At 44.9% G+C, this 16178-nt stretch overlaps 2 protein-coding genes across 2 annotated transcripts in view; both read right to left on the bottom strand.

Moving 5' to 3' along the window:
* Positions 1–1994, bottom strand: part of LOC121627658 (BCL-6 corepressor-like) — a 34890-nt gene extending 32896 nt beyond the window's left edge. Inside the window, exon 1 of the mRNA XM_041966684.1 lies at positions 1890–1994. Within this exon, the coding sequence (XP_041822618.1) occupies positions 1890–1892 (3 nt within the window). The 5' untranslated portion in view covers positions 1893–1994. The remainder of the gene's footprint in view (positions 1–1889) is intronic.
* Positions 1995–8977: 6983 nt separating this feature from the next.
* LOC121627640 lies at positions 8978–14812 on the bottom strand. Its single transcript, XM_041966661.1, has 4 exons — positions 14358–14812; positions 11563–11712; positions 11351–11457; positions 8978–10998 (listed from the first exon to the last, which is right to left on the bottom strand). The coding sequence occupies exons 1-4, from the start codon at positions 14725–14727 to the stop codon at positions 10870–10872; spliced, it is 756 nt and encodes a 251-aa protein (XP_041822595.1). The 5' UTR covers positions 14728–14812; the 3' UTR covers positions 8978–10869.
* Between the last annotated feature and the right edge of the window lie 1366 nt (positions 14813–16178).

Below are 16178 nucleotides of genomic sequence, written 5' to 3'. Positions count from 1 at the left end.
CATATTAAACAGCTCTGCTGCGTTTTCTTCTCAACGATTCTCCCTTTAGTGCAGGGAAAACTCTGAAATGAACCGTTAGGCAGCACATGGTTGAACTCAACACTCAAGGACAAACAGGAATGAAGGGAGGAAAAAGGATTTTGTCCGTGTCATCATTCAGGAATCAATTCAGGAAGTGAATCATTTTTCCTTTCATGGAGAAAAATCACAGCTGTTTTTTCTGTTTTCGTATTCCTGGATGACAAACGACGCCCGGAGCTGTCCCTCTGCCTCGACAGGAAACAGAGAGGGAAGGAAAAAAGAGGGGAGGCAGGGGTGGGAGAGAGGAAAAGAGAAAGAAGAAGCGCGAGATAAACAAAGAGAGAGTGAGAGACAAAGGGAAAGCATGGCAGTAAGAGAGAGAGAGAGAGAGAGAGAGAGAGAGTCAGAGCCAAATGAAGGAAAAAAAAACAGCCTAATTGAATTTCCTGTCACACAGCGTCGTGAACCTTCTCTGATTGGCTATCAGCCGCAGGGCCATTAGGAAATTATCCAGACAGCTGGGTGGTCGCCTGAGACGTGGAGGAAGTGGAGCGATCCTTCACTCGCTCTGAGATCGAACGGTGCGGCGGCAGGAAAAGTGAACTCTGCATTCTGGGAATTAACGGAGAAGAAGTGACGAGCAGGTGACCCAGACGTGACTTCTTGTTTACGATTCCGACAGGAAGTTCTGCTTTTTATAAACAATTCAAGGAAACGTGGTGAACAAAGATCTGTCAGGTACCACAGACGCTGTGATGAGACAGGACGTCCTGCCGCTGAATGTCCTGCGTCAGGACGTTCTGCGTCAGGACGTTCCACGACAGGACGTTCTGCGTCAGGACGTTCCACGACAGAAAGTTCTCCAACAGGATGTTCTGCATCAGGATGTTCCGCGTCAGGACGTTCTGCGTCAGGACGTTCCACAACAGGTTGTCTGCGACAGGACATTCTCTGACAGAAAGTTCTCCGACAGGACGTTCTGCGTCAGGATGTTCTGCGTCAGGACATTGTCCGACAGGACGTTCTCTGACAGGATGTTCTGCGTCAGGATGTTCTGCGTCAGGACGTTCTGCGTCAGGACGTTCCACGGCAGGACGTTCTGTGACAGGACATTCTCCGACAGAAAGTTCTCCGACAGGACGTTCCACGACAGGACGTTCCACGACAGGACGTTCCGCGACAGGACGTTCTGTGTCAGGATGTTCTGCGATAGGACGTTCCGCGACAAGACGTTCTGCGACAGAACGTTCTGCAACATAAAGTTCTTTGACAGGATGTTCTGCGACAAGACGTTCTGTGACGGGACGTTCTGCGACGGGACGTTCTGCGACGGGACGTTCTGCGACAAGACGTTCTGTGACAGGATGTTCTGCAACAAGACGTTCCCTGACGCTCCGTAGCTGGCGTGATATGTTGTGACAACTGGACAAGACGTTTCGCATCGTGGTATTCGTGGCATGTTTCTTAACGTGACGAGAACATGAACCTGAATAAAACTGACTTTCTTTTCTTGCCAGTTTAATGAAAACGACTCTTTTTGGTTCCTGGTTCAGGCAGACACGCTGACACTTCGTGGTTTCAGCCGTTTGGTCACAACTCTATCATGTTTCCTTCAAATAAAGACAAACAATCCATAACTTTGTGAATTTATTTAAAAAGTCACGACTAATACTCCCAGAGAACGATAAATGTTCCTGCTCAAAGGTTCGGTTCCATGTCTGCCAGACTGAATCTGAAAAGCTGCGTTTTTACGCTCATTATTTTCTTGGATTTGAGGGGAATGAAATGAAGGTACAGCAACACGTTTCACTGAGTTTTGCAGGAAGTTTTTTTTATATGACATGCAGCGACTCGACCTTTGATCTTACCATGATGTGAGACCGCAGTCCTCTGGCGTCCGCCTCAGACGGGACCGTCTGCCTCGAGGACGCCGCTCAGTCCGCCATGTCTGCAGACGCAGAGAAAAACCACATGAAACCAGCGCTGAGGTTTCGGAACAGGAAGTCTCTCTGTAATCGAAGCTGTTTGCAAAGACACTTTTTTTCTCCTTCTGGTGAAAGTCTCTTTTCAACCAGAGCAAAGAGGTTTCCCTCAGATCACATCCTTCTCAGTTAGCCACACGTGCTAACATCCTTCATCATCCTCAGAAGCATCCTTCTGTCTGCACGACACGTTTTCAAACGACAAAACTGGTGGCTGAAAAGACTGAAAAAAGGGTTTTAAAGAGCTCCATCGTCCCAGTTCACACCGGAAATATCAGGAACTATTTAACACGGTGGTTCCTGAAGGTTTTTAACGCTGCTGAAATGTGGACAGAAAGCCAAAACTGACAGATGTTTCTTTAAATTTAAACACTTCAGAGTGTTCTTCTAAAAACCGACATCGGAGGTTTACTATTTTATATTTTCAACTCTGTTTCAGAGAGTTTTGTCTAAATGCTGAAAACGAAACAAACAAACAACAAAGAAGGAAAGAAATTACAAAGAGTTTGATTTTCTAGATGCAACAAAAAGACGTCAGAACACAGCGAGGCAGAAAACACACACACACACACACATCTCTGTCTGCACTGATGTTACGAGGCTCGACATCTCTGTGTGTGTGGGTGTCTGTGTGTGTGTGTGTGTGTGTCTGTCTGTGTGTCTGTCTGTCTGTCTGTCTGTGTGTGTGTGTGTGTGTGTGTGTGTTTTATCGCCCAGCCAGAGGACTGATAAGGCACGTCGCCTCGTTTCCCGAGGAAGTCATAATCCAGCAGAGAGAAAATGTATCAGCGCCGCTCTACGAACACACACACAAACACACACACGCAAACACACACACACACACACACAGAGTGATTGATGGCTGTTAGGGAGCTGGGATTTCAATAACGGCTCTTATCTCCAGACTATTGAAGGACAGCTGTGTGTGTGTGTGTGTGTGTGTGTGTGTGTGTGTGTGTGTGTGTGTGTGTGTGGCGTCCATGCTCATCAGCACACACACACACACACACGCACACACACAGATGGGCCTGCCGGGAAACTTTGTTTCCTCTATAGAAACTATTTTTCTGTCGGTGCTGAAACGAAGTACATTTACTGCATTTAAAGGGAAACGGCGTTTCCAGCCTGGACCCTCTCTGTTTGTTGTCTCCTTAAGACGACGAAGTCTCGTTCTGAAGTCTCGTGAGAGTTCACTTGTTGCTGACTCATTTGTTCATCCTTGATGCTGAAAATCTTTGAGTTGACTCAAAAATGTCTGTACTCCAACACGACCAGCTCTCCCCACCACTCCCCTCTCCAACTCTCACTCACGTCTCCACCGATGTTCCACCGAGTTCAGAACGAGACTTCAGAACGAGACTTCAATTCATTTCATGATGAAGGTGTCCTGCAGCTCTCAATCCTACACCTGTCCCGGTATTTTGACCCTGACGACGACACAGTGGTGCCATCAATAATCAATCAGGATTTTTTTCTTCTGTTTTCAGTCAAACACTTTCTTGTGATTTAAAGTTTCTATCAGTGGAACGAGTCATTAACACGTGGAGAAAATACTCATCTGAAACAGTTCAGAAGTCATCTGCTGCTGTCACACCTGACAGGTGGAGCACCATCACCACTGACACCTGTGAAAGCGTCTGGGATCCACCTGATGGTGTCTGACAGTTCGAGGACGTCCAGAAAAGGGGAGGAGCAGCTGCAGTCTGAGTCCTGATATCAGGACAAAAAAACTGATTTTTTTTAATGGAGTCTGGTGGCGTTCAGGAACACCTGTGGAGGCTCTGGAAATATTTTGGCCACAGTTTGTTTCTGAAAAGAAGAGCGATGAAAAACCCGCTGAGCTGAGAAGCTGCTTTAAGAAAAACAAAGAGCTACATGCTACATGTAGCGAGCAGTGTAAAAAAAAATCCCCAATGACGTCTTTAAATTAGAGCTCATGATTATTTTCATCATCGATCAATCGGTTGTTGGTTCAGTCTATGAAGTTAATATTCACTTCACTGATTTATAAAAAGTGAGAAAAGAGAAAATCTGAGACCTTTTGGAGAAACTGGAAACAATTTGTGTCCTTAATGAATGAAAAAACACTAAAAGTTTCAAACGTGCAGAAGGAAGTGAAGGTTTCATCGACTCGGCTGAGACCACGAAGGCTTTTCAACTTCTCTGAGTCACTTCAGAGGCCCAAAAGACAAACACTCAAAGAGCCACGGTCACCTGGCTGGATCACCTGTTGACTCCGCCCACACGCGAATGGGCGTGGCTTTAAAGAAAAAAAAATTAAATCACAACGTAAATTTACAGAAGCTCAGGCTTCTCTAATTCTGACAAAAAATCCAATGAAAACTGCAAGAAGTGATAAAAACTTCAGTACTACAGGTAGAAAAACTGCAGCTGAAGTATCACTGATGCTGTCGGAGAGGAGTTTTTACAGAGACGTCCTGAAAGCAGCAGAAGCATCTTCCGCATCATTTCCACAGGAAAGTTATTTAAAGAGTGTCACCAAACGATAACATGTGATTAAACTCACCTTTTCTCTTCTTCTGCGGAGTCAAGTCCAGTTTTTACTGCGTCCGTTTTCTTCTTTCTGACTGAATCTCCATCCGGAACAAACAAGCGGAGTCACAAACATCCCATCTTCCGCTCTCGTGCTGAAGTCAGTGGATCCATCCTCATCGATCTGCCGCGTGCTGATGCAGGACGGCCGCGTGGACGCGCACGTGCACACTCAAAACACGCGCAAACAGACAAAAACACGCACAGTGCGAAATGAGTCGAAGTGAAGCAGCTCGTGAATTATCTGTGGCGTGAAGCCAAAGCTGCGCCGAACTCCGTCTGAAAAACATCTAATTTAAGAACAACAGCGACCAATTAAAGCTGCGAGCAAACAAACACACTGAGACACGCACGCACGGTCACGCGCCCACACGCACGCGCCCTTCGCACCGAGGTGAACTCTCAGAGTGCGTGTGTGTGTGTGCGTGCGCGTGTTTCCCTCCCTGAAGTCCCGACAGGAAGCAGCAGCAGCGGGATCAAATCCAGAAAAAAATCAGCCCGAAAATGAAAAATATTTTTTGAAATATTCCTCCACGAGCGGAAATATTCCTCAGGGTGTCGCGCGCGCAGTTGGCGGATTATTCCACATTTCTTTTCTTTCTTTCCGGTCCCGTCGTCCGTCTGTCTGCTGGGCTTTATCCTCCTCTTCCTCCTCCTCCTCTCTTTCCCTTCTCTTCATCCACGCGGACACTGCCTCCCTCTCTTCCTCTCCTCCTCTTCGTCTCTCTCTCTGCCGCGCTCGCGATCCAAAGCGTCAAGTTCCAGAAAATAAACCGTCATATTTCCGCCGCACACTTTCATAATAAAATCACCAAAAAGCGAAACAAAAGCGACACGAAGCGTCGACGTGTGCTGCACTTTAAACAGCCGAGAAGTATTCAAATGTTTTCCATAACTCAAAGTAGAAACACTACCGTGTAAAATACTTTACAAATAAACATGTATCTCTCTTTTTGTTTTTTCTGTATTATAATTATTGGTGCATTCATGTGCATTAATGTTGCAGCTGGTTCAGGTGGAGCTCATTTTATGACTTTATGTTCTGTTGGGTAGCTTACACTAACATACAGACACACCTGTGCAATGATGTACCTGAATTTATTTTGCATTAATAATCTGAATCTGTAAAGAAACTGAAGCTGTTCAGTGTGGACAAAATATCTTCTGGTTTACAGACAAAATCCAGCAATAAATAAATGCAGGAATAAAGGAATAAAAACCCTGAAAGTTGCTCTTCCTGGTTGAAGTGTGATACCTGTGCAGGTGCAACAGCAGGTGTGTTTCACTGATCCAACATAAAAATACAAAAAATAAACAGTATCAAAAATGGGATTTGATATAAGGATTATAACTTTAAGATTAAATCTCCTGCATATATGAGCACTGAGTCATCTCCATCTTTTGAATCAATATTATGATCATGAAACAGAAATTTCACCTTTCAGTTTGTTTTAGTTAAAGAGAGGATTCTGCACACGTTCTGTCCTTTTCCATGTTTGATGTACTTCAGGACAATTTAAACATGTTATGTTTGTTCTGTTTCTGCTCGCTGCATGTTTGTCTTTAACCTTCTGAAGCAATGAGAGGAAAAGATGTCCAAACACACTTCCTGTCGACTTTTAGTTTCCAGCAACATCTGGACCAGACTCTGACAAACAATCCCAACATTAAAATGAGATTTTAAGCAGTGAATAAAATCTGAAATCCAATCTCGAGATGTTAGTTTTAATTTTAGATGCTTTTATTTTGAAAGTAGAACAGGATTGATGATGTTATTATTCTGGATGAATGATGCTGACTTCACACATCTGTTCGGATGGAGCTCATCAATACTTCACATTTCAGTCACATTTTCTTTCATTCTGTCTTTTTAAAATGAAAATTAGACACAGATTGATTTCTTTTGTTGAATTCTACATTTGTTTTAATTTTTACAACAGAGCTGACTGTTGAATTTGAATTTTCTCTCAGTCTGGAAAACATCTGTCTCACACACACACACACACACACACACACGCACACGCACGCGCACGCGCACGCGCGCGCACACAATCCTCAATACAACAATCAATCTGTTTTCAACCAAATCGATCAGATAATTTGGATAAAAGTCAGACTTTGGAGCAGAAGTGATTGTGTTAGAGGTGATACAGAGATCGAACTTCATGCTGCTTTTCTGTTCACTTTGTGCTGATCAATAATCTCAGACATACAGAAAGTACAATAAAGTACACACACACACACACAGTCTTCAGTCTGTAACACCACAGCGCCTCCATGTGGATCTCAGCGGTTCTACAGGTTCTACTCATACCACCACAAGTCCCACAGTTCCAGCCACCGCTCCATCTGTTCGGACTGCTGCAACTTCGAGTACAACAACTACTTCTACGACCACGACTGCACGTAAAACTACTCTACCATGAGAAATAAAACTTCTGTCAGTACTGCATCACTTCCTGCTCCGCGCTCCTGCTTCCTGTCCAGCCGCCTGTGCAGCCTGAATCCACATCTGGAGCCTCCTGAGGGCGCTGAAGGTTGACAAGTTTTACTGCTGGTATTACTACTGCACCACAAACCCCTCCTAATGTCAGGTACTACTACTACTACTACTACTACTACTACTACTGCCCCAATGCTGCAAACGACATCTACATTACTGTGACTGCAACTCGTACTGTTACTACAACTACTCCAACCACCACAACGTGTTCCTGCAGCTGCTGAGTTCCCTTCAGGTTTCCAGGAAACGTTCCTGGTGATGAAGAGTCCGTCCCTGATTGTCCTGCTGAGCCACGAACAGTCGACCTGTTTCCACGTGTCCACACTCACTTTATGGGGACACACGTCCCCAAAACAAACCACACTAACGTCCTCAGTAACGTCCGTCTGAGTCACAAGACGAGGACGAAGAGTTGGTGCGGGGGTGTCAGACATGAGGGAAGTCATATGACAGCCAGTCAGTGAGGGTGACTGGACCACAGCCGGGCACACACAACCAGCTCTGGACTTCCAGACTTCAGAGGAATTTCGATTTGATGTGTCTGACCTTTGACCTCTGCGTCAACACGAGCCCGGCGGCCACATGACGACGGCGACATTGTGAAATCAGCTGATTCACACGGTGTGAGGCGAGGACTCAGAGTGAAGTTTCAACAGTCAAAATAACAGAACAAAGGTCGTTTTCTGAGCGACTTCAAATAGATTCAACTGAAAGATGAGCCTTTAAACCACAAATCAACCTCAACTGAAGGTGTGAGTTAGGACGCACACAAAGGCAGGAAATGACGGAAAGAGCTCATTTGCTGCTAATTTGGAGCAGCTCAGGTCCAGAAAAGTGTCTGTTCTTAAACTGCAGCAGTTTCTTTCAGACTCAAGCGTGACGTGCGACAAGAGGAAGTGGTTTCTGAGTCTTCGTCCTCTCGCACTTCACTGTTTGACTTCAGGTGTAAAAGTGTCTCAGCTCGTCCGTCACTAAAAACGAACTTTATATGAAGGTGTTCACCGTTAGCTGGCTGATTAGCATTCCGGCTCTGTCTGAAGCACCATTCAAGGCCTTATTATTGGGGTCCGCAGTCGTTCTGGGGTCATTCAGGGAAAACCTGCTGATGGCTGAAACAAGCACAACGAGCCATGAATACAAAGTCTTCTCTTTTATTGTTTGCTGTGTTGAACAATTTCATTTCCACAGTTTTATCTGATCTAATATTATTTTTTAGTTTTTTTAGTTGCTTCAGTTTCAGTCAAGTTGAACTTTTGAATTTCTCTGGTTCTGGAGCTTTTGGCGTGATGAGTTTGTCCCGTGGACGTGGAAACATGAATGTTGAGCTGAAACATACTGAAGTACTTCAATCTGAAACCTGCAACTGACAACCAGAACATGTTTGCCTCCAGCACAGCATCCCATCATGCTTCAGATTTAGACTGAGATTGTAGCTCAACTAAAACACAGAATGGATCCTGGTGGATCCTGATGGACCATGTTTCTCCCTGCCGAGCGTCCAGTTAGAGAGCTTTCTGACGGGTTTCAGGATGTTTGTTTCTTCAGAATTTGACCCAACGGTTGAGATCACATAGCACCTACACCTACACTACACACACTACACTGAACGAAACAACACAATATGAACACAGCTCTGAAAAAGCTCTGCAGCGTGTTTGCCTTTCACCACGTTTCCGACCACAGAGGGCTTCAAACCTGCAGGAAAACCAAAGAGACTGAGTGAAACTTCAGCTTCCACAGTTCAACAGAGTGTCAGACAAACCTGCGATCACTGCTCGCTGCTGCTGTTCACTCATTGGCTCTGCAGAGATTTTGCATCGCAGTGAAAATGTTTTTTTTTTTACATTCCAGTGGAGGTCCCGAAGCTTCCGGACGCCCCTCGTCGGTCGGCCGAGTTCAGGACAAAAATGAAGCACGAATATGGTCCAGCCATAAAACACGAGTGTGAATATTTCAGTGAGGGGAAACCGTACAGCTGGTTAGCGTTAGCTGCTGCATAATGAGTGCAGCTCACCACACAGCAGATTGAATCATACGCTGACACTTTCCTCCCACAGCGCAGCGGTAACACACAGCCTGTCAAACCTCTTCATCGCCGTCACAGAGAGCATCCCTCCATGTTTGTGGCTCTGAGCTTCTTGTATTTCTGCATGAGCACTTTGACTTGTGATGCTACAGTTACAGTGAGTCTCTCCATACGCAGACGACTCCGACTTCTGATGCATTTAAGGAAGGATAAAAAACTGTCGTCCGACAATGGCTGCCATGAGTTTTCAGGCTTCATCTCTCACATCCAGAAGCTTTTGAACAGTTACTGATCCAAACGTTTGTTACAGAGGTCGACTGTGCACTGAGAAACAAAGACCGACAGAGAAGAAGGTTTTAGCAGGTTTCAAAAGTTCATTTCTTTCTGACGGATTTCTTGAGAGAAAACAGAGTTCAGGAATTTCCCCTGAAGAATCTGCTCGAGTCAAAACAGAAACCATTTTACCAAACAGAGTCTGAAGCCTTGAAGGAAGTGTAATGCACATCAGTGAAAAGAAGGATTCAAAGAGCTGAGGCGGCTCCTCTAGATCCTGGAAGAACCACAACAATCCGCATTTTCTACGAAACAAACTCCAGCTGCTGGACTTGGACTTGGTGGACTGGTTGAAGTTGTTTACATTAAAACTACCAGAATCACACATGAAGAAGAGCTTGAACGCATCACAACAGGTTTGAAACTCTGCGTTTCTGAAACGGAACGACGTCTGATGAACATCAGAAACTGACTTTGTGAGCTTTCAGTGACGTGGCAGCACAGTGGCAGGTTTTTAGCAAAGGTGTGATCCTGCAGGGTAACACAGATACGAGGACTTAGATTAGTGTTTGCTGGCTGAAAGCTATCAGCGCCATGCAGAGTCTTTATTTTCCAAAATACACAAAGTCAGAAACGACAGCATCTTGCAACAAAAAGCAGGAAGTAACCAAAGAGCGACTGAAACATCCAGTTTCTGTCGGTCTGGATGTGCTGAATGTAAAACTGCAGCGTCTAAAAACTGTTTTTAGATCTGATAAAAGTTTCAAAACCTTTGCATGAACAAACGACATCAGAACAACTTCTCATTTTCCAAATTTAGACAAATGCTGTTGCTCCACAACTGGCAGGTTTGTTCTTATGTTCATGAATTCATGAAGGCAAACAACCAGACCGTTGTGCAATACATGTGCAACGAATACACACACGAGACAAAGTTTAAAAACAGCGCAGCCACATTATTCATTAACTCTTCAGCCACCTTAAACCTGGTCCTGGCCAGGTGTGCTCCCTCTGAGCTCGCTGGATGGGATGGAAACGATCGTAGCTCAGCAACGTACATAAAAGCGACCCTCAAGTCCACAATGGACCTGCACAGTCAGACAAAAGAAGTCCTGGGACGGCTTCTCGTTTCTGCTTTCCAACACTTTGAATGTCTGATATAAATACAACAGGTGAGCGGACCACTGGCCAGGAACAGTCCAGGTGTTCAGGAACAGTCCAGCTGTTCAGGAACAGTCCAGGTGTTCAGGAACCGTCCAGGTGTTCAGGAACAGTCCAGGTGTCCAGGAACAGTCCAGCTGTTCAGGAACAGTCCAGGTGTTCAGGAGCAGTCCAGGTGTTCAGGAACAGTCCAGGTGTCCAGGAACAGTCCAGCTGTTCAGGAACAGTCCAGGTGTTCAGGAACAGTCCAGGTGTTCAGGAACAGTCCAGCTGTTCAGGAACAGTCCAGGTGTTCAGGAGCAGTCCAGGTGTTCAGGAACAGTCCAGGTGTCCAGGAACAGTCCAGCTGTTCAGGAACAGTCCAGGTGTTCAGGAACAGTCCAGGTGGGTCGAGGAAGCTGAGCTTTGTAGTAAATACACTCTAAAGGAGGCGCAGCGGGCTGGGGGGCTCTGTAGGTGGGGAGCTGGATCTCCTCGTACTGAAACACACAGCAGAAATACTGAGAACAGGAGTAGGACCACTGATAGCACTGTCAGGGTTAGCAGAATGAAGAAGGTGTAAAGCAGCAACAGGTTAGGGTTAGGGTTAGTAGTAACGGTGCCTGTTGTAGCAGCAGCAGGAGTTAGCAGTCCTGTTAGCTGTCGTAGTGCCGTGATACTGATAGTAGCAACAAGTAGCAGTAGCAGCAACAGTGGTAGCATTAGAAATAGAAGTCGCAGAGATGAGCAGCAGTTTTAGCAGTAGCGAGCTGCAGTAGCAGTGCTAGTTGTAGCGGCATTAGAGCTATCAGTTGCAGTCATGTGACAGTATCAAAGCAGCGGTTGGGTCACCTGCACTGCTTCCTGCTGCCGTGGGCTCTCACAGGTGAAGGGTGGAGGCTCATGCACCTGGTAGATGCACTTCTTGTTCTTCAAACACAAACATGTAAAAGCCAAACCTGCCAACAGAGCACCAGGTGAGTCATTCAGTTCTATTCCTCGTCTTCTTCAGCTGATGAAGCTCCTCACACAGCCACACACTCGGAGGTGAACGACAGACTGACCTGTGAGGACGAAGAGGAGGAGGACGACGTTCAGGGCCAACGAGCTGAGGACGACCGGCTCACTCTGATAGAATTTCCAGGTGTGCTGCTGCTGTGAGTCGTTCACGTCGGAGAAGCTGGTGATCGGAGTGATCGGAGTGATCGGAACATCTGGAAAAGGTGAGCAGAGAAACACCTGATCTGAGTCACGGCGTCAGAAACGTGATGCTCGTTTCCTGTTGTAATGTAATTTATTTATTTCAACAGGGACAGCGCACAATGAAACACTAATCCTGTACAACACGAGAATATGCATTGTGCTAGCTTATAGCAACTTGCTAATTTCCACCTGTCGTCCCTGGGCAGGTTGATACAGTCATGCAGTTTTGCGTTGGGGTACACGACACTCACCCCTTGTGACAGATCTTGTTGTTCTTGTTGACTGTGTGTGTAACATATTTTTTTCAAGGGGGGAGCTGCTGCATTATGAATCATTCTGAAAAGTAAACAGACGTTTGAATGCTTAATCAGATTTTCAAAGTTTATTGAGTATATGACAGTGATGGTAGCGCCGTGGCTTTTTATCATGAATTTTGAGGGCACCTTTGTAGAATGATTCCAGTGGTTTCAAAACGGTTTTGGTTGACTGAGACCAGCTTGTAAAACAATATAGAAAATGTGGTATGATCATGGCATTCAGATCAAACTGGAAGCCTCAACTGGGAGTGAATTCCTTCATGATCGAAAGTTAGAGTGAATTTCAGTATGTTCGTCAGTTTTTTTACATGATTCTTAAAACTAAGAGAAACACCCAAGTACTTGAATCTATCCACATTCGTTCGTCGTTAGGGCATCCTTTCAATGTGAACCTATTGGTGAAATACATGGTTACAGTTTTTTCTAAATTTAAGGTAAGGCAAGAGTTATAGCTAGCTAGATATACTTTATTTATCCCAAGCTGGGAAATTGCAGTGCAGCAGCAGCATTACACACAGTGAAATAAGTGAAAATAAGACGATAAAGAACAAACTATACAGAATAAAATATCAAAATAGCGAGCAGTAAAAAGATTATATACATAATAATAATAAAATAGCAAAATAGTAAACAGTAGTAATGAAAAAGTATTGCACAAAAAAGAGCATATACAGCAAATGGCAGTGTGTAGAAAATAAAGTGTACCGTGACTGTAAGCATAACGCAGTGAAAAAAGTGAAAATTTGTGAAATAAGACTATAAAGAACAAACTATACAGAATAAAATATCAAAATAGTGAGCAGTAAAAGCTGTAGTGCTCTTACCGTGAGTGTATATGACAGTGTCGTCTGCATACATTATTATGCTGACATCATCACACACGGAAGGCAGGTCATTTATATAAATGCTAAAAAGTAATGGCCCCAAGATTGATCCTTGTGGAACACCCAGTGGGCAGGCTTTAAGTGGGGAGAGTGTATTGTTAACACGCACACACTGGTGACGATCACTCAGGTGTGATTTGATCCAATTTTGAGCGTGTGATGAAAGATTGTAATCACGAAGTTTATGAAGTAGTTTGTTATGATCGACGGTATCAAAGGTCTTGTGCAGGTCTAAAAATACAGCGCCAACCACACCACCTTGGTCTAAGTTGGTTTTAATTTCCTCGAGGAAGTAGCAGCAAGCCGTGTCCGTGGGATGTTTTTTCTTGATTCCTTGGATTCAAGGTCGGCAATGAGTTGTTCTGCCACTGCCTTTTCCAGGACCTTTGAGGCTGCCGGGAGTATACTAATGGGGCGGTAGTTACTGACCTCCTGAGCGTCACCAGATTTAAGTACTGGAGTCACTACAGCTGTTTTAAAAGTCCTGGGAAAGTGCCCTCGTTTATGGATTTATTTATTATTGTAGTTAAAGATGAAATGACAGACTCTTTATGCAGCTTTACTATTTGAAAAATTAGATAAAATTGAATTCACCTTTGCCTCATTAATTATTTTTAAGTCAAATACAGGCCCCTCACAAATAAATGGTAGCGGAGGGTCTGTTTCCAGGAAACATCTGACTAAGTTGCTGCACAGACTTTAAAAAATAATCATGAAAATGGACAGCAATAGCATGCTATCATTGAAGATGGAGTCATTTATCTTGAGCTGAATACTCTCATGTGTATATTTTACCTTCCCAAGTAATTTATCGATGCTATTCCATCATTTTTTACTGTTCCCCTTGACATCCCCGATGAGATCCAGAAAAAAGTTGCCCTAGCCTTTCTAATTTGCTGCGTAACCCTGTTTCTTAAACTTTTAAAAATGAAATGATCAGTGCTCAATCTTGACTTTAAAAACTTTTTTAGAGCAGTATCTCTCTTTTTCATTATGTCCCAGCGTTGGCAGTCAAACCAAAACAAGTTGTTTTGTTTCTTAGATCTTATTTTTGTATGTTTCAACACTAAAGCCTTAAAAGCCATCATGTTCAGCAGCAAACCGCGGTCCCAGGCTCAGCTCTTGTCTAACAAAGCCAGGCCTAATATTGAAACCACTCGCAATCAAACCTGTCAATCAACTGTCCAAAGGTCACAAAATCCACCAATCAGACACCTGCTGCATCTTAAACTGACCAATTAAAACCGGTTTGTTTAACCAGGACAAGAACAAAGTGTAAAGCTGTAATTCACCTCAGATCTTCACCTGGCCTCACCCGCTGGAGCTCCACCCAGGTGTTCACTTCATCCACCTGCAGTCTGAAATGATGCCAGTTTCTGGCTTGGGGTGCTGGATGCAGGTGAACTGAACCTTTAAGTTGCGTTAAAAAGCTTCAGAGAAACTTTTCAAACTCACCTGAGACGATGCGGAAAACCTCTTCAAACACAACTTTGTTGTTGAGCCTCCTGGCACAGAAATACAGCCTGCAGTCCTCCGCCGTGATGTTCTCCACCTGCAGGCTGTTTGTCTTCACGGACGCGTATTTCCCTCCAGGAGAGATGTAGACCTTGGACCCGGACCCGAAGCTGAACGTGCGGAGGAGGCAGACTCTGAGCCGGCCGTGGATCTCCATGTACCAGTAGATGTCCGAAGTGTTCACGGAGCAGTTCAGGAGGACACGCTGACCCAGCTCCACCCTGACCTCCGTCAGGTTCTGCGCCTCAGCGCGGACCAGAAGCACCGGGAGGAAGACCCACAGCGGAACCATGATGAGCTGCGGCAGCATCCGCAGGAGGGGACCGTCTGAGAGCCGCGCTGCTGCGACCAGCCTCCACTTCCTGCTTCACCAGATCACCAAAACCCCCAACACACTGTTTCATCATCATCATCATCAGCCGCAGCAGCAGCGAGCACGAGACACACTGCATGACCCTCTGCACCGGTGACTCACCTGCTTCAACAGGTGTCTCCGACAGACCGAGTCCCGGCAGGACGAGGACTGCTGGTTCATGCCGGTGAGAGACAGCCGCCTCAAACTGGACATTCCTGCAGGTGGAGCAGCTGCAGGTACTGCAGGTGTCAGTTGGACTGAGAGTACTCATATTAATGAATACCACTGATTTAATAATAGTCGTGGTAATAACAGCAGCAGTGGTAATTAGAGCAGTAGTGAAAGTATTAGATCTAGTTCCTCTGATAGTACTACTACATTTATTATCCGTGGTGGTGCAGTAAAAACAGAGCTGCAGTAATTGGAGCAGAAAGAATCATAGTATTAGTAGTTCTGACCATGAGAGTATTACAGTAGCAGTAGTAACTGATAATACTTACAGAAGTATTGTCATACTGTAGTGGTAGTAACAGCAGTAGCAGTAATACTTCAGCAGTAGTACTTCAAGGAATAAAAACTTCAACAGCAGCATATTAGAAGTGTTGGCATTACAGTAGTGGTGCTGGTACTGGTGGTACTAAAAGTAGTACTGTAACTGTAGTAATAGTGTCAGTAGGAGTACTCGCAGTCACAGCAGTAGTTGTGATAGTAACATCAGTAGTACATGCAGTAGTGGTGAAATATTATTCCAGTAAAAGCAGTAGTGGTGTCAGTTGGAGTACTAGTACCAGCAGTAACAGAGTAGCAGTACTATCAGGACTAACAGTAGTAGTTTAATATGATTCCAGTCTAATAAAGTTTCTGAGCACCAGGATGTGATGACGTGGCGCCACCTTGTGGTGAAACGATGTTACTGCAGAGAGAAAAACTCATTTCTTCCACTTTTTATTTGAGAATGAAACAAACTTCAGTCTGTCAGTCTGAGACTTCACCGTTCTTCCAAAATATAAAAAACTTATGATCAGATCAAATAAATACAAAGCTTAGTGTCGACACGCTCAGACGGCCCGTTCACACCTGCCATCCACCTGCCATCCACCTGCCACCTGCATCATCTGCACAACATACACACATTCGGATTTAGCAGACGAGGCCTCTAATTACTGATCACAGGTCTGTTCTGAACCATGAAATCAACAAAAGAAGCATCAGAACTGTGACGTGTGTGTGTGTGTGTGTGGGGGGGGGGGGGGGGGGGGGGCAGATAATGAAGAATTTGTTGTTCCCAAAGTTTAGAAAGTTTCCCCAAACTCAACAACTCACAAAACTGTGTGACTTTTTCAGGGAGTCTGGTTTGATTGGAGGACAGATCTGATGTCAGAGGAAACAGAGAACACATTAAAAAC

This window comes from Chelmon rostratus, chromosome 24 (assembly GCF_017976325.1).
Source record: "Chelmon rostratus isolate fCheRos1 chromosome 24, fCheRos1.pri, whole genome shotgun sequence".
Taxonomy (NCBI): domain Eukaryota; kingdom Metazoa; phylum Chordata; class Actinopteri; order Chaetodontiformes; family Chaetodontidae; genus Chelmon; species Chelmon rostratus.
Note: the sequence above shows the minus strand (reverse complement) of the source record. Positions and strands in the feature narration are given on the sequence as shown.

Excerpts from the sequence above, each read along its gene's own strand:
- LOC121627640 (XM_041966661.1), bottom strand. The coding sequence starts at position 14,727 with ATGCTGCCGCAGCTCATCATGGTTCCGCTGTGGGTCTTCCTCCCGGTG. Across the intron at positions 11,458-11,562 it reads CCTCCTCTTCGTCCTCACAG|GTTTGGCTTTTACATGTTTG; the intron begins GTCAGTCTGTCG and ends CTCTGTTGGCAG. Across the intron at positions 10,999-11,350 it reads GGCAGCAGGAAGCAGTGCAG|TACGAGGAGATCCAGCTCCC; the intron begins GTGACCCAACCG and ends TGTGTGTTTCAG.